This window comes from Scophthalmus maximus, chromosome 11 (genome assembly GCF_022379125.1).
Source record: "Scophthalmus maximus strain ysfricsl-2021 chromosome 11, ASM2237912v1, whole genome shotgun sequence".
Lineage (NCBI taxonomy): Eukaryota > Metazoa > Chordata > Actinopteri > Pleuronectiformes > Scophthalmidae > Scophthalmus > Scophthalmus maximus.
Genome location: NC_061525.1, coordinates 5,771,092 through 5,798,683, shown reverse-complemented (window position 1 = coordinate 5,798,683; position 27,592 = coordinate 5,771,092). Strand labels below are relative to the sequence as shown.

At 44.3% G+C, this 27,592-nt stretch overlaps 2 protein-coding genes across 4 annotated transcripts; one reads left to right on the top strand and one right to left on the bottom strand.

Moving 5' to 3' along the window:
• Positions 1-15,704: 15,704 nt before the first annotated feature.
• polr1g (RNA polymerase I subunit G) lies at positions 15,705-18,667 on the bottom strand. Of its 2 annotated transcripts, none has more exons than XM_035622691.2 (3): positions 18,408-18,667; positions 17,696-17,784; positions 15,705-17,013 (listed from the first exon to the last, which is right to left on the bottom strand). In XM_035622691.2, exons 1-3 carry the CDS (start codon positions 18,456-18,458, stop codon positions 16,224-16,226), a joined length of 930 nt encoding a protein of 309 aa, XP_035478584.2. In that variant the 5' UTR covers positions 18,459-18,667; the 3' UTR covers positions 15,705-16,223. The 2 variants fall into 2 exon arrangements, with proteins under 2 accessions (XP_035478584.2, XP_035478583.2); XM_035622690.2 differs by having other exon boundaries at positions 17,696-17,837; positions 18,408-18,658.
• Positions 18,668-18,754: 87 nt separating this feature from the next.
• irf2bp1 (interferon regulatory factor 2 binding protein 1) lies at positions 18,755-23,927 on the top strand. 2 transcript variants are annotated; one of them, XM_035622688.2, is made up of 3 exons: positions 18,755-20,092; positions 20,294-20,633; positions 20,971-23,927. In XM_035622688.2, the coding sequence occupies exons 1-2, from the start codon at positions 19,074-19,076 to the stop codon at positions 20,586-20,588; spliced, it is 1,314 nt and encodes a 437-aa protein (XP_035478581.1). In that variant the 5' UTR covers positions 18,755-19,073; the 3' UTR covers positions 20,589-20,633; positions 20,971-23,927. The 2 variants fall into 2 exon arrangements, with proteins under 2 accessions (XP_035478581.1, XP_035478582.1); XM_035622689.2 differs by having other exon boundaries at positions 18,768-20,092; positions 20,294-20,629.
• Positions 23,928-27,592: the final 3,665 nt, after the last annotated feature.

Below are 27,592 nucleotides of genomic sequence, written 5' to 3'. Positions count from 1 at the left end.
CGCGGTCTAATTGAATCCACAAGCGAGGAGGGGTGTTTGCCTGAAGGGTTTCATTCCAACGGGTTTCATTTAAATTTGATGTGAAAAAATGAATTAATCAACAAATCCGAAATGTGTAAGTAAAACTGCAGATGGCAGATTCATCTTCAAACTGGTGTGTCGCTTCCAGGCAGCGCGAGTGCTGCGATTTGGTCAAATGAAATGCTCCATTCCTGCCCTGCATGCAGGTCATTTCAAGACTGGACCAGAGAGACAGATTATAGAAAGGTGACTCACGATCTGATGATTCGAAATCTGCACACAAAATGTATTTGTAAATGAAAGATATTCTACCAGGCTGAGAATTACAAAATCAGCAGAGCTTCACGTTGAATCCATCATGAGCAAAACTTGCTGTCAGGATGAATGCACAGGTGTTTTTTCTGCCTTTTCTTTGCCTTTCTGCGAAGACACATGGCAACATTTTGATCACCAGCAAAGCTAATTGGACGCTGCATTTAGCATTGTTCTGTTCATTTAGTATTTTTGGAATAAAACCCTTCAAGTGATATGAAGAAGATTCGTGGGCTAGACCAGGCATCATTTTTTTAAAGAGCTATTTAATGTCAAACAGCCTGTGCTTCGAAAGAAAGCAGTTTTTTTTTATGTTTTATATGAAATGTAAACATCAATTCTCTCAGAGTTTAATAAAATATATATATAATTTGTAACATAATGAGATTTTGAATTACAATGGATATTTTGGGCAAGTAAAAACAATTTGTAATTTACAGAAAACTTGAATTATTGTATTTTAAAAAGGACTATATATTTACAAGAAGGGCATGTTATTCCGGTTGCACGTGTGTCCATAGTATGCAGATTTTACAATTCAGAGAAATGTAAGTTTTTCCACACAAAGTCACTGAGCCAAAGGGGATTTTTAAGATTGTTTGTTAAACCCTGATTTAAAATTCCCTCCTGTCTTCAATCTGAAATAATGCGATTGTAAAGCAGCGAAGCTGCATTTCACTCAACGTGTCCCGAAACAGTGGCACATTTACCTGCAGTGAGTATTTGAAGTGACTCAAACCTGAAATACACACTTGTTAACGAAACATTAGTGAGCTGATTGCACAAATGAGATTAGAGTTTGTATGTGACATGTAGACATCTTTATTCCCACAGCATCTTTGAATCCTATCATTTTGAAATGCTCATTGTCCTTGATCTGTGATTCTTCTCTAATTTACAGAGCGCCAGTCGGCTGAGCTAAACACTGAACAATGATTGTACTTTTTTACGCTGTTTGTTCTGCTGTGATAACATGTCTAACTCAAACTTACAGAAATACAGTATTTGATATAAATCTATATCCATAACGTTCCAAAAAGAAGACACATTTGAGATTTACTGAATGTTTATCGTATGTAAAGATATATATATATATATATATATATATATACATATATATATAAAACCATATTTATAAAACCATGAGTACTAAAAACTGCACCGCAAAAGCTGTGATTTAAAAAGCACTGTAGCGTGTACAGTGATTTCTTTATCAATTTTATGGTACATAATATGTTTCTGCAATCTTGCAGCTGTAGTTTCTTCTTCTTCTTTCTTTTTGTCCGACAGCCGATGCTTTAATAAATACATTTTCTACGGTACAAAAAGCGGCAAGCCAGTGCAGTGCTCGATGTGTCTAGCTGATTTTACTATGGTCGGCAGCCAAACCAGAGAGCAAAGAAGAAGCTCCTCTCTTCTCTGCGCTCTGGTTTTTATTATTATTTACAAACCACATAAAAATACAATTTATCCGAGTATTCTCTCCTGCCTCTTTTTTTTTTCTCCACAGAGCTTTTAATACTCCATATTGTTCTACCTTGTGTTTTCTTGCAATATTTTCAGGAAAGAAAGTGGAGCAGGTTGCACCGAAGGTAAGACACATTTACAGCAAGTTTTATAACAAGGACCACGCCACCAACACGCCTCTCATTTCCACAAAAAAAAAGGATATAAGCTCACCTGTTTCATTTCCTTAAAGTTAGCAACCAGTATAGCCGAATAGGGCAGGTATACCAAACCTCCTTATTATAACAACAATGATTAAGGTAGTGGTCACAGTTTGATTAGGATTCAGGAAAAGATCATAGTTTGGGTTAAAAAAAAAATTGAAAACGTTCTTCTTTGTCATGGTTACAATAATGGACATGTGTTTGACGGTTGTGTAATGGTCATGGTCGTAGTTTGGGAGCTGAAGGTGTCAAATAATGCGACAAATATGGTTTAAAATAGCAACAAGAAAGTCACAACTCCGCTTTGGTCTCAATCAGCACGGAGGCTAACACGTATCGTAGCATTTAGAGCCAGTTCAAATAAAAAGCAAAGACGTTCTATAACCCTGCAGTGTCAATGAAGTGTCGAGACTACCGTGAGGGAAATTTCGAACCCCTCCACAGTTCAATAATAAACCACTTACTAACATGTGATCATGTATCGTTTGTTAAATGTTCCCCCGCACAGCGAGATAATAAAAAAAAAAAGGTTTGCTTAACCTGGCTGTGATTTGAACCAAACCCTCTGCAGCTTCGGTGCAGGATTAACATGCGATGTAAAAGGGGGGAAAAAATAAATTGTGTTGTGCTGCTGCGCCTGAATCAAAGTGCAACATCCAGAGCTGCTGTGTGGGCCGACGAGGACTCATTAGCATAATGAGCATATACTGTTGGTAGCTTCTGTGGGCAATCGTATGAAGATGAAAATATGAACTGTGAAAGCAGTGCACAAGCAGTGTGTGTGTGTGTGTGTGTGGGGGGGGGGGGGGGGGGGGGGGGTTATATGACAGATCGAGAGAATATCACAGTATGTTTCTGAAATGTGCAATAACACCAACAAATAATAATAAACACAGTCAAAAATGAATAGATACAGTGTATTCAGGAATATACTGTAGGGGTGTTTCTGTACAACCGTCACCAATCTTTGCTCTGGCGTGAATACACTGCGTCCTTGTCCTAAAAGAAGGACAAGGATGAGGGACGGAGGACCACTTTGTGTACTTTATGTGTAAAAGCAGTAAAAGATAAAGGGTACACAGTATTTCCATTATGTACAAAGAATGGAAATGCATTATTGTATATACATTTTTTTGTTAATGCAAATCAGTTGCTGCACTCCATGATTTATTTGAATCACACATCCAGGAGTCAAGATGGTGCTGCACTCCCTCCCAGATCGTCCCGATAGATCAATCCAGTGAATTTGACATTATAGCCTTTTTTTTTTTTATCTAGTCCATATCCGACACAAAGTGCAGTTCAATTTTTACGGCAACAACTTTCTTCACCCCCTGGCCCTGCGGAGCACATAAGCCCACCAGGACACATTAGTCTTTCCACAGTTTCTGAGTGAGCCAGCAGCCCTCCACTCTCACATCCCGCACTCTGAGAACAACGCGGTTCTTCACAGGTCCAAAATGGTTCTCACTCGATCAAATGGCTCGTAACCCACGCTGTGAGTTTTTGGGATATGCCATCTCCACATAAAAATATTTGAAAAACAAAATGTACTGCTCCATGCATATGGTGGGAAAACCACGAGTTAGCCAAACAGGAAAATCCATGTGTAGGACTGCATTATGTTTCCCATCCTGTTCTGTTGTTCGTTCGTTTAGCAGGACCTGTAAGACGTGGTGTTTTGAATATTCTGCTTTTGTCCTGAGAATCAATTGACTCATAAGTGATACATCTGTGGCACATTTGCAATGTTTGCATTTTGACGCAGGTTCTTAAACTCTTATCAATCTTCTTTTAGATAAAGTGTAATAAGGACAAAATGTCCCGCGTTGGCGCCCTCCGGTGGTAGCACCAAAACAGACACAATAAGATTCACATCGTCTTCACCAAATTTCACTGAGATCGTCTCATTTTAACTACGAACAAAAACAGATGTCATCACAATAATATAATCAAATGATTCATATACACAATTGCATTTTATCTGTATTGGATAGACATTATTACAATGAAGTATATCTTTTATAATGGTACAAATAGTTTCCCTAATACTTCTGGATGCCAAATAACATAGGTCCGTTTGCCTCCTTTATTTAAATTTGATTAAAGGAACATTGTGAACTGTTCTTTATCTCAGTTGGTTCAGCATCTAGATTTCATGGGCTGTGCACATCCGCGACCCTTTTGGCTGCCCTTTCCAAAATTAAGTTACATTAATAATAAATGCAGTGGTGGCTTGAAAAATGAAAAAGTATTGTGCAAGCCTTGCTGGAGGCAAGAAAACCAAGAAACTATCATTTTTTTATGACCAGTGCCCCTGCTGTGGGAACCAAAAGGAACCAGCTGCAGGTGTCTTATTGGAGTCCTTGTTAATCACAGTGTAGCCGCCTCTCAACACGTTCAGCTCTGCCCAGCGGGGTGGACTATCCACCTGTCTTTGAGACCCCGGCCCCAAACATCACGCCAACCCCTGTCGGGAGAGATTAGACCTTCCGTGATGTATGGAAGTCAGCCAGAGAGCAGAGAAACTGCAGAGCGCCATCCTGACCGGCCCTCGGGCTGCTTCACATCACAGTCGCAGTGGAACAAAAAAAACACGCACACACACACACACACACACACACACACACACACACAAGTAAGTTCTTTCTCTGAAAGTTACTTCTTGTTTGTTGTGCTTGTTGTTCCTAACTGATCGGCAGGTAAAAGAGATGGGATCGTTTGTCTGTCCATCTGTCTCGCCCAAACAAATCTCTTTGATTTTGACAGAATTGTGGTTAATGCATTTTCTTGGGTAAGATGAAGGGTCAACACGAGGTGGCTCAGGGGTAGAATTCACCTTTAGCAGCTTTCGATTATAAGAATTAAAAGTTAATTAAAGTCAGGTCCATATGAATTTGGACAGCGACATCATTTTTATAATTTTGCCTAAACCAAAAAAATGTAAAGTCCATCCTTACATCCTTTTTTTCTTCTTGTTGTCCTTCCTACCATCCTCTCATTCTTTGTCCTTTTTTCCCTTCTTCCACTCCCTCCATCCATCCTCTTTCCTCTTCCCCCTTTCCCTTGCTTTTCCGCTTATCCTTCATCTCTGCCTCAGTCTCGTCATCCCGTCTTTTCTCCCCTCCTCCCCTCTATCTCCGCTTGTCTCCTCTCCTCCGTGTCTCCCTCCTTCTCTCCTTCCTCCACCGTAACGATGGACAGTAAAGGAAGTGAATAAATGTCAGGACAGAGTGGGATACGAGACAGATTTAGTGGTTTGGTGAACTTGAACTAACCTTGAATTCCTGCATTCTTCTGCTCTGCTTTTAAGTTATTACTGTCCTGAGTCCTTTAATAACTGAACGATAATCTGATCAGGCTAAGTGCTCCAAAATAAAGAGGGATGGAATGAAGCTTTCTTTATTCCTCCGGGCCAGGCAGACGAGATTTAAGGGTTTTGGACCCTAAATGCAACAAAGCAAATCTCAATGGGCAACAAAATAATCGCTTATTAGGTTGAGAAATAAAAAGGTCTCCACAAAAACATGAGGAATAGGAGATAAAGTCTTAAATCGAATGCTCTGTATACACATGAGTTGGCAGCCAGTTTGTTGAAGCGTCTCCTCTCCTCGACAGTGGATGATGAAACGTACCACCTGGACGAAAACGCTTGTAGAAACACAGATTGATCATCTTTTAATTGGCAAATACATACTTACGTTTAAACAGTAGTACTGATGGAATCAAACATAATTTATTAGAGGGGGGGGGGGCTTCTGCATCAGACAGTACATGTAATACACTCATTCTTTTTTTGCAGGGACTTAGATCGGAGGATTGATGCCACTCTCATATCACCAGCAGCCGGTTAGCTTAGCTTAGCATAAGGACCAGGTTTGTGGGAGTTTGAGCCTGCGAGCTGACCGGGGCCTTTCAGTGTGTCGGGTACTCCGGCTTCCTCCCACTGTCCAAAGAGGTTAATGGGCGACTCTGAAATGAATGTGAATGGTTGGCTGTCCCTGTTGGCCCTGTGATGGACTGGCGACCTGTCCGCTCGCCCAATGTCAGCTGGGATTGGCTCCAGCCCCCACTTGACCCTCGAGGGATTAACGGTACAGACAGTGGGTGGATGGATTATTATTATGATCTTGTGGCCTTGTTGAGACCTTTCTGACCTGGTTGGACGTGATGTATGAGGCCACACTCTGACCAACAATGACTGGCGGCTGTTTCAAGGAATACGATGGCCACATTGGTGTGTTGCTACAGACCGGCGAGAAGGAAACAGGAGATATTCGGGGCAGCAGAGGGAACTATGGTTTACAAATCCGAGAATGTAGTGCGATTCCACAGAAGCAGTTGAATAAAATTTGGCCGTCTTTCACATTATCATTGTAGTGTTTATTTGCTGATGACATTTCACCAGAGTTCTGGTTTCCAACATTGATTTAGCTTTTAGTTTAGTTTAGGTCATCAATAAATATTTATCTTATAGTTTTTGGTTGCCAACCCTTGCATGAACCCGACAGTGTCTTTTCCATCTTGTCTGGTGATTCCAACCCCTGATTGTCCGGTTACAGCACAATTGTTTAATGTCAAGACCTCCACTGACCCTTTTGGTTCCGTTTTGGGCAACTGCCTGTTTCAAAATGCCCTCGCAGAGTCCTGGAACATGGACAGCTGGCTCTGTGGGCAGCGCTTGAGCAAAATGAAATCATGTCAGTTCAGACGGAGCCACTTGTTGCGGAGGTCACGGGTCAAGTGAGTGTACTTTGCTCCATGAAAATAGAAGCCCGGAGGGGCAGTGGAGCTTTTCTGGATGGGACAGTTGAAATACAAGGGGACTATTTATGCAACGCACTCAGCATCGGGCTAATCCCCCTTTACATAAATCAGCTTATAAAGCAGCAGACCTTCTCGAATGAGGAGGGGTTCAGTCGACGAATATCAGCGTGATATTCTGCCTCTGTCACGGAGCGGAGGAGAGGAACAAAAGACTCTATCTGCTTCTCCTCTGGCAACACATTGTGCCTGTACATAACACTGAATCCATGTGATTCTACCACCAAATTACATTTACACAGAAACACTTCCGCATTATCTGAAAGGAACACAATTTTGGTTTTTTTTATCCATAGCATGAAATGAAGGGGAGGTAACACAATCTCTATGGGAGCAACACCTCTATTGTCATGCTAACCCATTTCTGTGAGTTACATAACACACGGAGCACAGTCCCATTTTAGATTACTGTGAACGGCAGCGATTTTTTTTTAATAATGTGCAAAGACAGATGGAGGTCAGAGGATGTAGAATACTGCTATTCAGATGTATGCACCTTTACCTTCACCTTACCTTACTATTGCTTCCTCTTTTAGAAAAAAAATATTAATTGGATGAAAACATACATTTTGATATAAACTAATAAAAATCATTAGCTTCTTACCTCACACAAAAACAAATTTCTGTCCTTGTTTCAAGCGTTAACATTCCGGTATGTCTCCATTTTTTGGATGTGTTTCTGCTTTTCCTTGGGGAGGGGATTCAGTGCATTTTTTATCACAGTTTTGGTCAGGAGCTATTTTGCATTATCGGTACAAAAACGTATGTTTATTGAGTGCACTTTAGTTATAACATGTCACGCTGCAGACTCATAGCAGCTTTAAGATGACACAGTCAATAGATCCATTGTTCATATAAAAAATATTGATCGGTGCAACCAAATAAACATAAACAAGGTTTGATTTGACCGTAATGCAGGATCAATGTCCTCATGAATATTTAATCATAACTAATGTAGTTGAGAAGAATGAGAAGACCAACAAATTACAGCAGAAATAACAGGAGCTCCATTGGCAGACAGGAATTATGTTTTAGTGACACATTAATATTTAAAAAGGTGGTCCGGAGCAATCAGACCTATTTATTTTATTAATTTTGGGGATATTACGCTTTAACTTCAAAAAGGCCTCAGAATTCAACTCTCTCCCAACCGAAGCTGATGGTCCGATCGAGCCTTGAGGAGGGGGAAGTGTTATTAATCTGAAACAAACAATCCCACTTTGCCAAACTCCCGGTCTCAAGGACTCTGAGCAGAAGGGTTCGTCTGCCTCCACCCGCAGGCAGATGGCTGCCCAGCAGGATTTCAGGGTGAGCGACAGCCTTCCTCAGACGGCCAATTCTTCTCTCATCCAGCAACCTGAACTCTGACCCAAGTCTGACTGAGGGCTCACACACACACACACACAAGACACTGAGGGAAGGCGGCAAGTCAGCAGGACATGAGAGAGGAAAGGCCCGGAAATGGAAACACATGGTGAATTAACTGTCCAGTGAGCCTGTGGGAAACAAGTTGGGTTTTTTTTGTTTTTTTTACTGTTGTCTGACAAAGTTTGTTTTTCATACACCTAATACAAGTACACATCTTTGTGTCTCAGGTTTTGCTTCCAAACCAGTCACCACACAGCAGCATCGACACAGGATGATTCTACCTAAAACCCAACTGAATTCAATGCCGACATCCTTTTCAAGTCAAATGTCAAATGTTAAGAATTCGTCCCTTTCTACAATATCTGCACGGTGACTGCTGTTTGCTCGACATTCGGTTGGTTTGAGTTACATCGCTGACGTGGTACTTCTTTGACTTGACGTGCAAGTAAGCGTCAAGTCATGGTAGGCCGTGGTAGCTGAAGGAAGAGTGGTGGATGAATGAGTGGCGGGCTCCATAAGCCAAGGAGTTCTGTGAGGACTTGTGTACAAGTCAAGACGAGGTGAGGCATGACATCAACGGGGCAGATTTGTTGCAACATCAGCAAGTGTGCAACCGCTGGAATGTGGTGGTGAAGAGCACAGCCTGCGAGTGAACCTGTCAATTTAATGTTCAAGCTCTGTTCCAGTCGCCATGGTCACGCGCTTCAGGCAGTGAACTATAGAGTGACATCATGGACACAGGTGGCGACAATGGACTCAAACTTGGATCAGTGGAAGGTTATAAACTGAAGTGTGGGCAAGCCGTTCGCAAAAAAGACACATCACAGTGCATAGGCCTGCATGAGGAAACAGTGCTTTAACAACCAGGTGTTGATTAAGATGAGACATGACAGTTTACTGTATCACTACTGATCACAAAATCAGTAAAATATCTGTACAGACGTAATAACCCCTGTCGCTGACTGAGCTTTAATCTGCGGCTCAAATTGGAACATTTGTCATATAATTGAAATATTCAAATGGTACAACTTTTATCAATAAAATATTCATGATTGGGTCATTTATCCATAAAAAGGGTGAGCGCTATGTATTACAGGATCATCTTTTTCCCGAGAAAAAGCCTATAAAGTGTTCAGGAATCATCTATGTAATTTAGTATGCAATTATAGGCTAACTAGAAGCTGCGCTTGACTGCTACAGTTCCTATTAACTATTTCCCATAATCTGCTAAAGTAAACTGGATTGTCTTTCAGTCAGTGTACAGCTGGTCAACTGCACACGCAGGGTGTTTCCTATTGTCTATGCAGGAGAGGAGACAGGAAATTCCTGTTTTCCATATAAATTATATACAAACTAAATGATACAATTTTTTTTTATTGGCCTTAAAAATAACCTTTTTTTCACCATTACAAAGCTGCTCAAAAGCTAGCAGAAAAAAAGCTATCATAATTTTAACATGATGAATAAAGCTTAGCTCCTGCCAAAAGATTTCACATAGCCCATAAACCACAATCACATTTAAACGCAGACCAGTGTGTAACTGGGAAACATGAGCAGTTCCGACATGTTTGATGAAGATTTAAGGACTAAAATAAGTATTTTCTTTATAATAAAAAATAGATTTATACAGCCTAGTAAAAAAAAAAAGAATTCATAAATTCTATTCCTTTGTTTTCCATAAACGCTGCACTGGTTACACCTCGTGTCTGGTACCAGAGAAGCACAGAGTCAGTCCGTGTCTGTGTCTGCTGTGTAGGTCAAGTGAAGGGCATCCCCCTTTGTCACCACCTCTGACTGAGACTGACCCTGCTCTCTAACACACACACGCACACACACACACACACATCCTTGAGTACGTGCACACAGACCGCCAAAAATCCAGATACTTACGCGAACAAACATTCTGCATTTACACACACACATTCTCGCAAAATTGCACACACATGCACGCTGAATATAGGCACACACCCAACAAACACGGCGCTAAACCAGCTCTCCCCGTCGGTCTGCCAGGCTTTAATAAACCAAGACTCTGCAAAAGCTTTCGGAATATCGAGCGGCCCAAACAATGGGGGAAATGGCATTGGGGTTTCCATGGCAACTGCAGCAGGCTGCTAAGAGAGCTGCTTTGAAAACATATGTCAGACTTGACTGGTCTGTTCACAGTGAGCCTAGCAACAGATTCTCCGTGCAGCCTATCACACTGTCTCGCAGCAGCCTACACTGTTCTAACATTTGACTTGCTGCCTGTCAGTGGTCTGAAGTGATTCAGACAAAGAGAATTACTCCCATTTCTGGCAACAACAAAAAAAAAAGAGAAAGATGACTACTTTGGGCTACCTTACAGTGAAAGGCAGAGATGTTTGTATGACCGAAATAATCCACGGGAAAAGATCATGTGTTCATTCTTGCCAGCTTGCTCCTTTACATATTCTCACTGCAGCAAGAAGAAAGAAAGAAAAAAAAAAATATGGGGCCGCAGATCCTAAAATCAACGAGAGCTAATCTCAAACATTCAGCACTCAGCGAGAGCCCCAAATTCTTTTTTCAACTTCTCCATATAGAGTGGCGAGAGTCAAGGCTTAGAATTCCTAGTTCACCTGTCCCCTGCGCCCTTTCTTTAACAACTACCGGGGATTTAACGGGTGCAGGGTCAAACAGATTTCAGATGGAAAACCATAGATTCCACTGTGCTGAGATGACTGATCCACACATAACATATATAATGGGCCACTGTGATATATTTGGGTTAAGGACAAAAAAAGAGTGAATTTTGAAATAAAATCATCAGGTGAAACAGAAACATTACTCAAATTGATGTTGCTATAACCTTATAGAGTCAACAATCATCTGAAAACAATCAATAATAAAAAATTACAATTTTTTATTATTACCCGAGTTTATGAAAATGCAAAAGTTAGTTGCGACCTGTCTGTCATGCACATTACTGCTGCGTTCGTCAAGTGTGCAGCAACTTCTTCTTTGTTTCTGTCGCGTGTGCAGTTGAATTCCTGCAGAGGTGGTGGGCGGATCATATGAGCAGCAGCTCGGCGCCACATCAATGCCACACAATGTGAAGAGCAAGGTGGGGAGGATGGAAAACAAGGACGGAAGGAGGGAGGAGGGAGGCAGGGAAGGAAGAAAAGAAAGAAAGACGTGAAAATACATAAGAGGAGCAGGGAGAGAGGGAGATATGGGAAGAGGGAGGATTTGGAAAATGGGGAGGGAGGCTGATTAGGGGGGAGGAAGAGGGGAGAGAGATGCGTCATGCAAAAACATTAGTATGCAATCAAGTTGCTGGTGCGGTAAGGATTGTCGTTATCTGTCGACGGCTGCCGCAGCCTTTCAAATCGACACCGCAATGTCACACACACGCACGCACACGCGCGTTCTTGCTCAAAGACACCACACGAGCAACATTTCCCACTCCCTCCATTGTCTGGGACAAAACCGAGGAAAAGAAAAGAATTACTATCTCCGTGTCAGTTCGTGCAGACGAGCTTCATACATCCAGATATTGATCCATGTCGCACTGTCAGTCGCAGCAGAGGGGCTTGTTGGAGTGGTGGAGCTGGGAATGAGACAGGGCTGCACACACAGAGAAGGGGGCCGTGGACCTTACGAATCAGTACGGTCCATTCTCTTTGAATATTTATTGGATTTGGAGAGAGGGAAGAGAAAGAGAAAGCCTGGGTCATATGTTGACGGACAGAGTTTGAACTGATTTGGTCTTTTAAAAATGAACACACATCTGACTAAAACTATAATAACAGAGGGGGAAAAAACCAAACAAACACAATTTTCTTTCCTCCAACGTGGCCTCTGGCTCAGCGGACGGAGCATAGAGGCGAGAGTGTGAGCGATTTGGGGGGAATTCATCCGTCCGTGTGTTCATTCGAAGTTTCCTGGTGATATACAGTCACTGCTTAGGTGTTTGTATTTTTGTCACTCAAGCGGAATGTACAGCTGAGGTGAAATGTCCCCGTGAGCAGAGGAAACTGAGGAACCAGCAGCAGTTTCAATTTCTCTGCGGCAGAATTTAGGCTAGAGCCCTTTGTGATGTTTGTTCTTCCAACAGCGTGGCCTGAAGAGAGAGCGTGTGTGTGTGTGTGTGTGTGTGTGTGTGTACACTTTTGGTTGGGGGAGGTAAAGGGGGACTCTAAGACATTGATGAGCTGCACCCCTCCTCTCTCTTTCTCTCTCTCTCTCTCTCTCTACATCGCTGTAGTCCTTGGCAGGTCCATGTTGCCATGGCAACGCTCACATTGCCGCAGGCTGACTGGAGCGAGGCGCGCTGGTTGAAAAAGAATGCAGGAGAGGGAAGAGACAGGGTGAGAGAGAGAGAGAGAGAGAGAGAGAGAGAGATCATTGCAGGGAGAGGGGAGGGCAGGCGAGAATTGGTTCCCCAATTCATTACCCCTACACACCCCCCTCCTCCACACACGAACCCCCATCCCCCCAAATCTGATCATTGGCAGCAGCTCGGCCATAGAAAAGGCCTCTGCTCTGCTCAGTAGTCTGAACACGTTGGATCCAAACTTCAGACCGCATTTATTATTCATCCTTCTCCTCCTCTTCAGCAGACAGCACCGCAGCCTAACACACAGCAACGCACACACACACAGAGCTAACAAATCGTAGTGCAGCATATTGCATCATTCCATTTCCTTGCGGATGGTATAATGCATTACAGTGCAGGCACAGGCAGGTGTAAGATTACTGTCTGTGGATGGAGGTTCCAGTGACTAATGTGAACTGAATATACTGTACCTCACATCCTCAGCTCACATTTTACCCCCGTGACCTTCTAGCTGATAACTGCCAGGCGGCCATGACCCACGTTTTGGTAAAATTAGGTTCCCAGTGGTTACGATCAGAAAGTCCCTCAGAGTTTGTTCTTTACATAGGAGAAGCAAGCGCAGGTGAATCCCCTCAGTGATTTACCTCTACCTCCTCACCTCAGGGCCGTCGCTCACAGCCTTCACAGATTTCTATTAAAGGACCATCTTTTTCGACCCAGACTTTATAACCACATGCAACCTCACGCAAAAGTTCTTGGTCTTCTTGCTGCAAGAAAAAACAGTGATGGTAAAGGAGCTAGAGGAGTTAATGGAAAACCTTGTCACAAAGAGGGTGAAAAATGTGAAAAAAGCTGCACAAAAGCTACTCATTATGCAATTATGTCTCTCAAACTAGTTAAAAATAATTACAGTCAAACCAAAGAGTGGTCTTTTCTGATCAGACCTGTATGCAGAATATAGTATTACTGGTAAACGTTTTTTCAATAAAAACAGAAAACACTCAGCCCTACTTCCACTTCCATCATACTCACAGCTGCAGCTCCTTCAGTAAAATATCACTCTGGTCTCCTCTAACGGAGCCAAGGTCTGACCTCTTGACCTCTGCGCTGCTGCACTGAGCAGTGACGGTGCTGCATTCAACTGGACTAACATACTCAGTTGAGGGAGGTTGCTAAGAAATAGTTTTTTCTGACCAGGTCTGGAGCCTAATCCCACCTGGAGCCTCACATCCAGAGCCTCCACCACTGTTCTTTATCGTTTCGCTTTCCTCCTCTCTCAAATTAACAAAAAAAGAAAAATCAACCTTTTCAATTTGAAAAAGTAATTCTTAGTGTAATATATTCATTAATGGCCCCTTTTTCTATGTAAAAGACTATATGTTATAAGGTGTGACTAAATAACCACACATCATAATTGACCAAAAGAGTTATTAAAAAAAAATCTATACTATCTTTTCAAATAAGTATGGTGTGTCTAACAGCTCTGAAAGCTGTGAGACCTCGAAATATGCATATATCAAAGCAAAATGCTCACTGATAAAGATGCTAAGGGATTTGCTAAGGCCTTTTTCACAAACTAACAGCTGTGAAAGTTGTGAGAGGATGTCCCAGACACATGAGAGGTGGTTTGATGTCAAAACAAAAAAGTTATTGAAGACTGAAATGGGTCGTCCCTGACAACGCCTATAGTGACATGGGCAGACATTCAATGCCCTGCGCTCTCCACTGCATCGTCATCTTTGGTGATTTTGATTTGATCAAATCTGTAAAACATCTTCCTGAATGAGCTCTCCAACATATCCCAAAACTGGGATAAATCAAGGTTTAGACACGGAGCTAATAAAGATAACAGCCGCAAAAACTGACACATCAAATATGAAAATATCCCCTACATTAACCAGTGTCAAATTGCTGAAAGCCCTTTCACCCCCAGAAACAAAAAACCTTTTTAACCTTTTTAGAACCCCCCCCCCATGGTTTAACATGAAGTTACAGACATAATGTAAAATAAAAGTAAAAATGTATTTTCTATTAAAAGGAAGTACGTCAAGGTGACTTCAGCTCAGGCAGCTTCACACAAACACTCTTTCAGTTACACAGCAGTCATATGCTCACATGCACCCAAGCCTGCAGACTCTGGCCCTGAAGCACAGACGCTCGCACACATTCAACATACCTGTGAGGACACACAGAAATCTGGCGTTAGATGTGACTCAATCCAACATCTGACATCTTTGGCTGCCTGCTAAACCCAACAAACTACACTTCAAGGTGGTAAAGGCAAGTCCAATTTGGTGAGTAGAAAGCTATTTTAATATGCAAGTCGGTATGTTTTGGTAGGTTATATTTTACTCAGGACAGGATTTAGATTATTTGGGGACCCTTTGGAGGCAGTAAAGCTTGCAAAAAATAAAAATAAAGATGTGAATGCAGAAGTGAGGATGGATCAATAAAGCCTAACAGCATGTGCAGATGGGTTATTACAGATGGTGAGAGCGTGATAGCGCCAGAGGTGCCCGAGCTCATTAAGAAACAGGACCATACCCCGGTGCAGAGCAGGAAGAGGGGGAGCAGTGAAGGGAGGGAGGAGGGGAGGATGCCGAGCCTGGACTGACATTTTTCACCTGAGTGCCACTGAGAATCTGATGATTCGCTGCCGCTGGAAAATGAAAAAGAAATGAAGATTTTTTTTTAATCTTTTCTGTGTGTTTAGACAGCAATGTAAGATCTGTGTCACATTAGTGAAAAGAAATTGTAGCATGCAAATAATAAGCTCAGAGGTTGTTCAGAGGCTGCAGGCTGCTGCCCGACACGGGAACAGACTGGACTGTGGCGCCATCTCCCTGTCAGAACTTCCTCTTCCTCTGCATTTAACTAGAGGGAAAGATTTATTGACTTGGGCTACACCAATATAGGTTTTTTGATGCCAATATTTTGTGCAAACACACGCAGTATTCTTTAAATACGACTTTCAGAAAGCTACAAGCTTTTTTTTTTCCAGATAAGAGAACGACAGACCTGTAAATTGGGCACTTTCTTGCTGCTGCACAGTATTAAAGCCACAGTCTGAGCTACAGAAGCGAAGTTCAAGTTTCATTCCTTCTGGATGGAGTCATTGCCTTAACAAGGCATAAGAGGAACATGTTGTGCTGGAGTCAAACACTTGCAAGAGCCGAGTGCAGGACAAAAACACCACTTACTTCCTTTAATCACTTTAGGAGTTTATTGTCCACACATGTTTTCCTGCACACACAATCATTTCTCCAATACACGTGACTCAGCTCCAACAACTAACAACCTTTACGTGACACTGAACCATTATTCTGTCATTGTATCAGCTCTGGTTTTCAGAATCTGCTGCCAAATCGGTGACGTTACTCGCCCAGTAACATACACAAACACAGAAACATGGTCCCATAAAAATCTACCACAACTTGATAGATAGTGGATGTGCGCTGGTACTCAAAGTTGCCTGCAGCTGCGCACATTATCTGCGCGTAATACTGTCATTTTCTGAGCACAAGATTGAAGCTGCGGTGGGTGAATCCACTTAATAATTTGAGTCACTATTGAATTGATAGAGCATGAAGTCTCTTTTTTTCAAAATAATATGTCATGCAAAAACAAGTCTTTCATTATGCAATCTATCAACGATCGATAAGACAGATTTGTAGTAAAATGGTTCCCAGGAAATTTCAGAAAGTCAAAAAAAATCTACAAACAACAGACTAGTCGTCACCAGTTTTGCTTTTCTTCTTCTTTTTCTTCTTCTTTACCAACCCTTCCTCTACATTGCTATAAGTGTCTATTGGTTCGCATTTCACTGCTACTTCTTCCACCTTCACGCTCAAACTGGGCTCTACTCCCTCTTCCACCTCCTCTCGCTCTCTGTCCTTCTTTTTCTTCTTCTTCTTCCTTTTCTCTGAAGTATCACCCTCCTGAACGGGGAGCTCCATCATCACTTCGTCCTGGCTTTCCGCTGCAGGTTCTACTTTCACTGTCACCTCCTCCGCCAACTCCGCTCGCTCCATCTTAATCCGCTTTTCTTTCTTTTTCTTCTTCTTCTTCTTCGGCTCTTCCTCGTGCCCTGATTCTTCCTGGAATCGTTTTAGTACCAGGGGCCGGAGGGTTGTAGATGAAGGCCCGAAGGTGGCTCCGTCCGCCTCATTTTCTGCCACGCAGGTCAGCGTGGGGGTCTTACTGCCGAAGGGGTGGAATCGCTGTTTCAGCCCCGGCGGTATAGAGGGCGCTGGAGCAGCGGGGATGACCTGAGGGGCCATGTTAGCACTACTGTCTACATAGCTCTCACAAACATTTAGCAGGCCTGAGAAAGCGGGGCCAAAAACAACCTCATCTGACGACTGCTTGTCGCTGGTGAGCAAGCGGAGCTCTGAGGTGCAGTGAGAGGACGCCAGGATGCTGTAGATCTGCTGGCCACTCCCAGTCTTGGCTCCGCCTGCAGCAGTGGAAACCTTCAGGGTCTGGAGACCTGACAGGGGAAACTTGATGCCACTGAAACTGGATGGAGGGAGGAGAGGAGAGGTTAGGTACCATAAACCAAGGGGGGGTTAAGGTTAGGGCCTGAAGCCGATCTCTGGCTCATTGCCACTTACTTCATGTTGAATCTATCTTGCCTCTTATCCTGCCACAGACATTGCTGCAGATTGTTTCACATAAAACCATGTAACATGAGAAAGAAGAAATGACAATCTCCACCACTTACAAATGAAAATTTCTATCCACGAGCAATGAAACCTACCTTTGCTTGGTGCTTACTTGGACCTTTTGTGACAAAATGCCTTTCTTGTTAAGGTATGGCAAGTGGCCTAGGGTGGCTTGACCTAGAACTAGATTATTACTGTGTAACTGACATCACTGAGCCACTTCGCTAACTTTCATTCACCAGCACATGTATATATTGGGCTTTGTTCTATGACTTACATTAGTCAGAGTTATAGCTCCTCAGTCTCACCTTTAACGGTATTTTTATGCAGCCTTAAAACTTGGAGACAAGAAGCAGTGATCCATTGTGTTTTTAAGCGAATCTTTACTATGCTAAACAAATTAATGAATTACATAGAGAGATTTGAAGCGGTACAGAGTTTAGAAAATGAAAAATCTCAAGAAACTCTTCAGATTAAATGCCCATGTACAAATACAATGCATGAAAAGCAGATGACAGGGTGAAGAGTGGACCCACCATTCTGGATTAAAGCCAGCGGGGGCTTTGATGAGCCACAACTCATTCTTGTTGTCCTTCAGACTCTCCGTCAGGGTGCTGCCGCAGGGCTTGTGGCAGAGAGACACAAAGTCAGGAGGACACCGGTACCTGGTAGTCTTACCTGCGGAGTCAAACAGCACGACGTCATCATGTCACCACCAACATTACACAGAGAATTGTACTAAAACCAGTATTAAAAGCTGTGCACGCGCACTCTCTACTGGATGAACCTCCTCTGTCAATGTGACCTCGCTTGTGTGTGTGGCTGCAGCTATGGCGTCAAATAGTAATAACAAGTAAGGTTTGATGTTGTCGGTGCCAAGTTTGTATCGTGTCTTTGACAAAAATGCAGAGCATCATTTAGAGCTGAAACTAGATGGGACAGACATTTTTGGTATGTAGACAAATGTGTTTCCTCCACCACTGGATTAGGAGGGCGCCCCGCTCCTCCAATGGGAGCCCTGCCCCCCGTGAAATGTAAAATTGATTTTACTATTTTAATTTTTTTTTAATTTGTATTTTACATATAATGCCAAGCAGAAGTCATTTAAGGTCACTTTCCTAATACACCTTATTCCTCATTCCTGTGTAAAGATTGTGGATGAAACTTAACGTGATTTGTGAAACCTAACCCCGACTAGCATTTCCGTCAGCCAACCACCGACTAAGTGCAAGCGATAAGAAAACTCACCGGGTTCTTTCCGCTTCGCCGATGGTTCCGCGGCAGGGTTGTCCCCCTCATCTTCACTCGATGAACATGACGCGTCCCTTGGCATTTCTACCTTTTTTGAGTTGAACGCAAAGCGCTCAAAATCACGAGTCCCCTGCCTCCAAACGCAGGGCTGCGGGGAACGCACATGTGTTGACACAAAACGAACTATGACCTCGCAATGACGTCACTTCCGTGTCAGTTTTTTGGGGGGGAGTTGTAGTTCCACGGGCGGGCGCGACCGGTTCGGTTGCGTTGGTCGAAACCGGGCGAGGAAACTCAAACACCCACAATGCCCCGCGCGGGGGGGGGGGGGGGGGGGGGGTTACGTAACTTTACGTAACGTTACGTCCCAGCGTCCGTGCGGCGGAGAGGCTGTTGACAGCGGTGGAGAGGACGCTGCATGGGAGCAGGCCGGAGTGGGTAAACAAAACACACATGAGCGCAAGGAGCGACGGCAGCCCGGACATCTGAGCTAATTTCATATCTCGACGATGCGCGTCGTGGTCCTGGGGCGTTAGAAGCCCGTTGACGCAGAGAGGCGCTAGCAAAGAGAGGGCGGGCACCTGTCAAAAGCTAAACAGGTTGACTTGGCTAACGCGTGCTAGCTGGCTCGTTGGCCCCCGCTCAGGTTCGCTACCTGGAGCCATGTCGTCCCCCTCCTCCGCCTCGCGGCGCCAGTGGTGCTACCTGTGCGACCTGCCGAAGATGCCCTGGACTGTGGTGTGGGACTTCAGCGAGGTGGTCTGCCGCGGCTGCGTGAACTACGAGGGCGCGAATCAGATCGAGTTCCTGATCGCGAGCGCCCGACAGCTGAAACGAACGCACGGGATGCAGGACGGCAGCGTCCGGTCGCCCGGCCCCTCGCCCGGCAAGCACGGCGCGACCGGCAGGGGAGACGCAGCGGCGGACGGCGGCAGGCCGCACGCCGACCGCTTCGACAGGGGCGCAAGGGGGGAAAGCGCCGGGTCAGCTGCTCGCGTGCCGCCCAACGGGCTGCACCGTGACGGCCAGCCGCCTCCTGAGGTGAACCGTCAGAGCCCCAGCGGCAGCCGGAGACCCATGCTCGGCGCCGCCATCCCCCCCAGTCTAGTGACCCAAGGTATCGCAGGGATTCCCCACGGGCTTCTTGCGGGCATGCCGGCGGGTCTAACCGCCAGGACAGCCCCTATGAGCAGCCCCATGATCTTCCCTGCGCCAGTGCTGGCCGAGATGAGCCGCAGGCATCTGGGGATGGGAATGGGGATAGCCCCTTTCATCACTCCGGAGCTGGAGCGAGAGCTCAGCTCGTCCCAGAACCAGCAGAAGTTACAGACGCAGGTCCACACGGCTCTGGCCGGAAGCAGCTCCAGCAAAAGTACGGGCCTCCCTTCCTCGTCCTCCACCACGGCGGGAGGTGTGAGCCAGACGAGCCCCAAGCCCGCCTCATCTCCAGCCAGGCAGCCCCGCCCCCTGGCCGCGAGGTCCGGAGGGGAGCCGCTGGGGTCCAGCTCCTCGGCGGAGGCGGCCACCACGGCTGCAGCGTTACCCCACAGTGGAGCCTCTGAGCTGGGGTCGGCGTCCACCAGCAACAGCCAGTCAACAGGAAACACTCTGTCCTGCACCTTGTGCCACGAGAGGCTGGAGGACACGCACTTTGTTCAGTGTCCATCGGTGCCAGGGCATAGGTTTGTGGTTTTTCTATTGTAAAGTGAGGGATCTGGGAGAATTTGTGGATTCATGCTACCATGAATCCACAGAACCATGGTTCTACGTTTTATAGACCAAATCATGACTTACTTGAACAAATAATTGGTTGTGGTATCCATAACAGTTATGTCTCTCTGAAAGTTGTAATAACTTGGCTTTTCTACCTCCACCATGTTTAGGTTCTGCTTCCCATGCACCAGGGTGTACATCCAGAGTCGGCGAGGAGATGGGGAGGTGTACTGCCCCAGTGGAGAGCGCTGTCCATTGGATAACTCTCCCAACAGTCCCCCTTGGGCCTTCATGCAGGGAGAGGTGTCCACCATACTGGGCACCGCCGGAGCGGGAGCAGCGGCTGCCGCATCCGGAGCCGGGTCGGGGCCCACTGCCGCTACGTCTGGGGCCGGGAGTGGCGCTGCCAGCGGAGCCGGGTCTGGCAGTGGAGACGTCGCTGTCAAGAAAGAGAGAGAGATGTGATGGTGATTTCCATGGAAAACCAAGACCCAACAGAGCAACAGGCAGGTCCGCTGACATCTGACCACCCATCAGATATGCGGCAGCACATCTTACAAGAATTCGCCTTAATTTAATCCATTCAAGTCCTGCATCTTACACAGTTTAGTCTCTGACAACAGAGACAACAGTTTACTAAATACTAAATTATCTATCAAATTGTAAATATGTTGTATGACAACATCATCTTAAAAAAAGGAGTCATCAAAGTATTGTTCAAGGTTTGTAATTGTGTTGATGACCCACTAGATTTGCCTAATCTTCAGCGTACAGCTTTGATAGTGAGGTGATGGTACTCTGTCTTATTAAATGTTGTATATTTTTGTTTGTTTTTTTGTAACCGCAGAGTCGAATCATATACCAAAAGGAAAAGTCTGCACTGGTCCGCCAAGAGATCCTGAACAGTGGCAACACAGCGACCCTGAGTTAAAAAAAAAACTCCATTACACAGGTCTCAACTCCACCGACTCACCACCCAGTTTTATCAACATTATCAGACTTTCCACGTATCTGACTGAAGTTGCGAAGACTGCCTTCACAAATTGTTAGCATCAAGTTTTTTGTTCTCTCATTAACAAAGGTTGACAACTTTTAAATCAAATTCAGCCATTCCGATATTATGAGAATGGCAAATCAAATTCCTTTAAATTCCCCAGTGCATCCCTTTGCATCCAGAGGTCACCCTCACCAATGCTGAGAAAACAATCCTGTGTCAAATGCTCATTTCAGAGGTCTTGGTGAAATGTCACCACGACTTTACCAAGGCGGTGAATGTGTAACTGAGTGTTTCAAATAAAATGGCCACCGTAATGTGCTGTTGGAATCTGATATTCAGGGCCTGTTAACAGCTGAACAGGGGGTACTTCTGTGGACGTAACGGCAGCTGTGCCAGTTGAAACAACTGGCCGTGCCCACATTAGCACCGGCAGCGAGCTACTGTAAGCAGCTGGGAACAAATAGCCTGAGGCAGCAGGTGGACCACACCAGCTTTCAGCAAGATTGTCTCACTTTTTCTACGAAAACAAAAAATCAGCGAGATGCACTTTTAAGAAGCACAAATTGTCAACAGGACTACAGCGGCGCTAACAGCTGATATCTCTTTGTAGCCATTTAGTTCGCTGACTCTCTAGCTTAGCGTTGCCAGATGTTGCCCTTTAACAGATGCAAGCACACCACTGGACACTATCAGTGTGACGCATTCGCACCGTGTGGAAATGGTTTGTTTGGTTTAGGTGAGGGTGTGCGCCTGAGTAGAGCGTCCATGCTGTTCTGTTCACACCGCTTCAATTCGGACATGAGACAAGGTTTGCACTTTGTCCTTTTGAAAATGTGCTTTCTCGCATGCAGCTCCTCCGGGTAATGCCCAGAAAAGTTCAGGGTTGCGGTGATTGTGGCTTTCGGTTTTATTTATTAAAGGTAGCTAGCATAAGTGCTGCTCATAGCTTGTTGGGCGACCTAACATCATATTACCTTTTCTCGAACTTGCAGAAAGCAGCCCGTGTCTGTTGTTAACGGTACGCTTGATATTGTGTTTGCACGGTAAAGCACAAGCGCTTGCTTCCACGGTTCCAACACAAGCATTGAAATGCGGTCGGCACGGTTGTTATTGCTTCTATTCCTCGTTGAGGAACAAACTGACCGTCAAACTTGCCGACTGTTCGCAGTTGTCAAAACAAGTCGGAAATGAACTGTCTCAGATGAAACAACACTTTTTCAACATTTGTACTTTCTACAAATACAATTCACACGAACAACAAACATGAAATTCAAAGTTAGGATGACAACGTGCACCTTATGTTTGAAACGCAGATGAATTATTCTATGACTGAATCCATGTCCTGGTGCGCAATCATTTTTTATTTTCAAACAAATGGATAAAAATCTCCACTTCAGTACTTGCACATGCAAACCAACTCGAGACGTGGACAGAAAAGCCAGTAGTGACATTTCTTTGTGATTTGTTTTTTCATCCACTTTTGATTGAAGCTGACTTTGAACCAGTGAAACGAGCAATTCATCTTTGAGAGCGTCGACCAGCGACACAAACTCTGTGTTTAAATGTTGCTTTCGTATAAGATCCAGCCCAGCCTACGCTTCACCCCGAATGTATATGAAGATATCTATTGATAGCCGTAGGACTATATTTTATACTAGAATGGTAACTGTTATATACTGTATAGAGCTATAATAGTATGTATGTGCAATCATTAGTCATAGTATATGCAACAGTTTGGAATATGTCATTAAAAGAAATGATCGCAAATCAAATCTTAAAACCTTTTGTTTTCTAAAGGGAGAACCCACCTGAAGTCTGTCATCCAGAAAGGTTGAATATGTCAATTGAATGTTGAATGTGTTTCAATGTAAACTGTGACACTTCTATCGAATGATTATTATTATTATACATTATTAGTACATTTCTGGTTTTGATATAATCAGCATTGCAATGAAATCTCTCAATCTTACACGATTTAGTTGAGTTTGCTTTCCATTCAAAGTCAATGCAACAAATCGATAGACAGTACATCTAGTCCTGTGTCACATTCAAAATCATCTGGCAGTTTCATAAACGTGAAGGGATTTCATGTCCCTAAATTGAACACACCCATATGTTAGAATTGATTAGCATTCAGGTGGTTTCTCTCTTTATGTGCAGTATGTACTCGTCCGTACAGAAGCACAGACAAACCAAAGGTAATTTTATGTCCAATGTTTTATGGAAAAAACATATATATTGCTATATTCTCAACCAGATTTCTTCAACAAGCCGTTACAGTTTACAGGCCTGTGGTGAGGTCCACTGTACTTTTAGGATTTTATACATAAAAAGTCTATAGTATTCAGCAGATACTTGTATAGGCCTTCTACACGGAGATAATATTCCACAAACCAGGTTGTTGCTTTTGTAGAGAATTGTCTTTGAAGAAGTGGAATTTGAGTTTAATATGCACTGATACATCATGCAATCCCTTGTTAAGTGCCTTTTTCAAATGTTTACCGTCTGTTTGTGTCTGGGAACCTCAGGGGAAGTAGGAGTGCAATGGCTTTTTTTTTATTATCCCGTCAATAATTAACCCGAATCTTGTTTCCCTTCATCCGCCATCAGACGGCTTTGGCTTTTATCTGAGGCCTTTGTAAAAGTTGCTCGGCCATTCGTGGTTTGGATATGGTCTCTCTGCCTCTCCGTCTCTCTCTCTCTGTTGAGTTTCTTTTCAGTTGTGTATTTTTTTTTTTAGATCTGTTGGTTTTATTGTAGCTTCCTGTACACAATAGAAACCAGGATTAAATGGGATGGAAACTTAACACTTTGCGTCTCTGGTCCTTGAGTTTATTCACCGAGATCGAATCACATGAAATATCCTTTTAATCAAGATAATCCCATCAGAACAAAACTCCCTCCGTTAGAATTCATACTGTTTTTTAAAAAAAAATTATGACTGGATGTTGCTTTAGCTATTCCAGGTTAGCACAACGACGTGTTCGAGACTGCAGCTTTCCCCTCGGGGCCTTTTAGACATTGAGATGATACCCTCTGTTTGGTTTCTGGTCATTAATCTGGTGTTTATTCTCTACAATCGCACACGGCTTCAGTAATGCTAATGTAGATGTGTTTAGATCCAATAACCTTAACGTTAGCTGTTTAACGCTATTAATCTAAATGAAAGGATCTGGTATTTCTTAACCAGAATAAAGATTTATTGTGTATTCTTTACACAGAAATACAACCATGTGTCTAATCGAATGAAAACGTGTTTCTTACCATTTATCAGTCAAATTTTGTTTAATTTAAATGCACAAAAAAGTTGTTTGGGGGCGGGGGGGGGGGGGGGGGGGGGGGGGTTCTTCTGAGATTAAGAAATGACTTCATGGGCCTTTTTTTCTCTTAGTTATTTGTTTGTTTGTGTGGGTACATGAATGAATAGATATGTATGCATGTATGGAGATTCATACTATGATTTACTGCTACTTACTCCATTGTTTACATACGGCACTGTTTTCTGGGAAGGGTTGAGAGATAACAAAAAGTTACAAGGTCGAACATTGTTGTGTCAAGAAGTTTGATGCTTGTTTGTGTTGTGTCCACACGATGGCGCTCTCACCCTCTTGACCTTATAGTCAGTGTGAATGCGCAGAAGCTGCTGCACAAACTGTTGGTTGTGAACTTTTCATCCGTCTGCGAAATCCCACATGGAAGTACTCTGCCATGTAAAGTAACATGCAACCCATCCTTTGCTTAGTGCAGCCAGCAACTTGGACAGCGTGACACTAACTTACTGATGATTTTTAATGGGAAGAAAAAAAGATGGGGGGGGGGGGTGGGGAGAGGCTGTTGAATTCGCCTAATCCTCCCCACCGCGCGGCCGTCGTGCTGCTGGAGCCCCGATCTGTCGTTTCCTCCATTAGGGGCAACTCGTTACGGCTTTTGTTAAACCAATTATAGAGGTGTTAATGGACGACCGAAGGGCCGTTGGCATGAGAAACGGCCCGCAGAGAGAGGATGTGGCTAAATGCGAATTTGGAAGGGGGGGGCCCTAAAGGAGCATTACCCCAACCAAAGATGCGTATTTAAGAGACTTGATGGCCAAAATGCCGAAGCGGCCCCCTCAGCTGTAATGATCTGATTAATAAACCAGGCTGTTGCATGACGCATTGCTTTGAGATTCAGAGAGCCTCCTTCTGCAGCATATTTCTGAACAGGCCGGTGACTCCTTGCTGGACAGGGTGTTTCGTGGGTTTTTTCAGACCTACGTGATGCTGAGTAGCCTCCGATTTATACCAGCTCATTAGAGCAGCAGCATTATTGCTCATAGAATATATATATATATATATATATATAAAGTTATAGAAACGGAACAAACACGGATCTGTGACTGTAAACCGGCATATGTTCATGATCATTTATCCGAGGCCCTGGAACCTTCTGGAGGAGTGAAGATCTCTCGGTTCCTTGTGGAGGAACGTGGGAGGCGATGCTGAGGTCCTTCTGGATACAGACGTCCAGCTAGAAACTAGAGGAATCGAGTGGGAAGGAGGCTTCAGTGTCCTGGATGATAGTCGTGTGCACCGCCCTACAGCCACTTTCTTCTGTGGACATGTGGCTGTTTTGAATGAGACCAAACACTGGAGGCCAAAGTTTCCCAACCTCTTTTTTGTTTTGTTTTAATCTTCAACTATACATCGGCGTCCAGATGAAAAGGGGGGGGGGGAAGAAGAAGGCCATCTCTGCCAGGCTTAATTACATCATTACAGACACCGAGGTGTGAGCTCATTCCGCGTGTTAATCGACTCGACAGCCTTTTGCAAACAGGCGATAATCGTCGAGGCCTTCCCAGGTGAAGTCCCGCGGGGAGTCTGATAGACGACGTGGGGTATGGATTGCCCCTCTTCTGCCCGAGCTGCAGATGAACCAGCACGACGGACCGGTTGACGGTTCTGGAGATTCCAGACGAGGCTTGTCGTCCGATCGGAGCCGTGTGTCCAGTTTTCGCGAACGCAACGCAGATGTATGAGAAGCGATCATATCATTAGTTGCCGTCCCCCCCCACTCGAAACTGTCTGTGCATTTTGCTGCGTCTGCGCGCTGATATCCCTTCCTGTGATGACTTATTTCCCATGGGGATCTCTCTCTCTCTCTTTTCTCACCATTTAATCCCATCGACCTCCCGCCTGCGCATCAATTACATCTCCATTGACTGGCCATTAGGCAGAGGCATTGACATTCACGGGCCTCCGTCTGCACCCAGGCCCGATGTGTATTGCGCGGCGCAAGAGTCGGGCCCCGTTACACCCGGATTACATTATTTATTGCAGGATATTTCTCTGTGTCGTTAATGCCTCTCTGGTGGGGGGAGATGGGGCCAGGGGGGGGGCATCCCAGAACGTTCCCAGGCAAAGGAAGGCTCTCGTTTTGACCTGAGCCGAATTTACGCACTTGATTTCGCGCACTGCCAAACGGAAGTGACCAACTCCTTGATTTCACGCAGCATTCAGAGCTTCGGCCGGTGATGATAAATAAACATTTACAGGATATCCAAAGATCATTCCTTTACGCAGCATCAAACCGCACCGACCCCACACGGCCACTCTGTTGGTTCTTTACGTTTTAATGGTGATCTGGTTTTACTCGGAGTTTTGGCGCAGCCAGTAACAATAACCCTTTCAGTTCGTTCTTAACTACCCCGGGAAGGTCTGTCGGAATGGAGGGGTTTACTGTTTCTCTGATTAGGATCTCTTGATTATCTGATTCGTCTCTTGATAGTCAAATATTCGTGTTTTGACCATCGGAGGAAATATTTGACTATCAAAACCCAGAAGCTGAAATAAGTCGGGTGGTTATTACAATGAGGCCTTCGGGGGACGTGTTAAAAGGTCCGCGGCCCCAGAGAAGTGATAGCCGAGGGAATTAACAACTTTCACGCCCCTCACCACACTCAAGCGCACACACACACACACACACGCACACAAAACCGACTTCACACCCCCAATTAAACTCTTCTAATCAACAGTATATTTTCTGTAAAATCAAATTATGTTTTCCCCTCGATGAAGTTGTGTCTATTAAACTTTAATCCCAAATAAACTACAGGACAATGTGGAGATAATTCCGGAGAAAATGAATGTGAAAAAAAAGTTGTTGTGGTGTAAAGGAAGCATCTCTGTATGCATTCTGTCATCTATTTATAGACCAAACACAATATCTTATATTTGCACGTCGGAAACCTGTTTGATATTTACACTCTGGACATATGAACATCTTATGAACTTCCCTGCAACACGACAACAACAACAACAACAACAACAACAACAACAACAAAAGGTCGGGCTCAGCTCTGTCACTGAATCCCTCTGTGGGACAGTTATTCGTCCGGGTGGCCCGGTGCAGCCGCCGGGCCAATATACAGCACGCCAGGGGGCCATATCGGCCTTTTCGCTGGGGCCCTTCCTGGATCCTGACACGGTATTCAAAT

Excerpts from the sequence above, each read along its gene's own strand:
- polr1g (XM_035622690.2), bottom strand. The coding sequence starts at position 18,492 with ATGCCAAGGGACGCGTCATGTTCATCGAGTGAAGATGAGGGGGACAAC. Across the intron at positions 17,838-18,407 it reads GGCGAAGCGGAAAGAACCCG|GTAAGACTACCAGGTACCGG; the intron begins GTGAGTTTTCTT and ends TTGACTCCGCAG. Across the intron at positions 17,014-17,695 it reads GCTGGCTTTAATCCAGAATG|TTTCAGTGGCATCAAGTTTC; the intron begins GTGGGTCCACTC and ends CCCTCCATCCAG.
- irf2bp1 (XM_035622688.2), top strand. The coding sequence starts at position 19,074 with ATGTCGTCCCCCTCCTCCGCCTCGCGGCGCCAGTGGTGCTACCTGTGC. Across the intron at positions 20,093-20,293 it reads CCATCGGTGCCAGGGCATAG|GTTCTGCTTCCCATGCACCA; the intron begins GTTTGTGGTTTT and ends CACCATGTTTAG.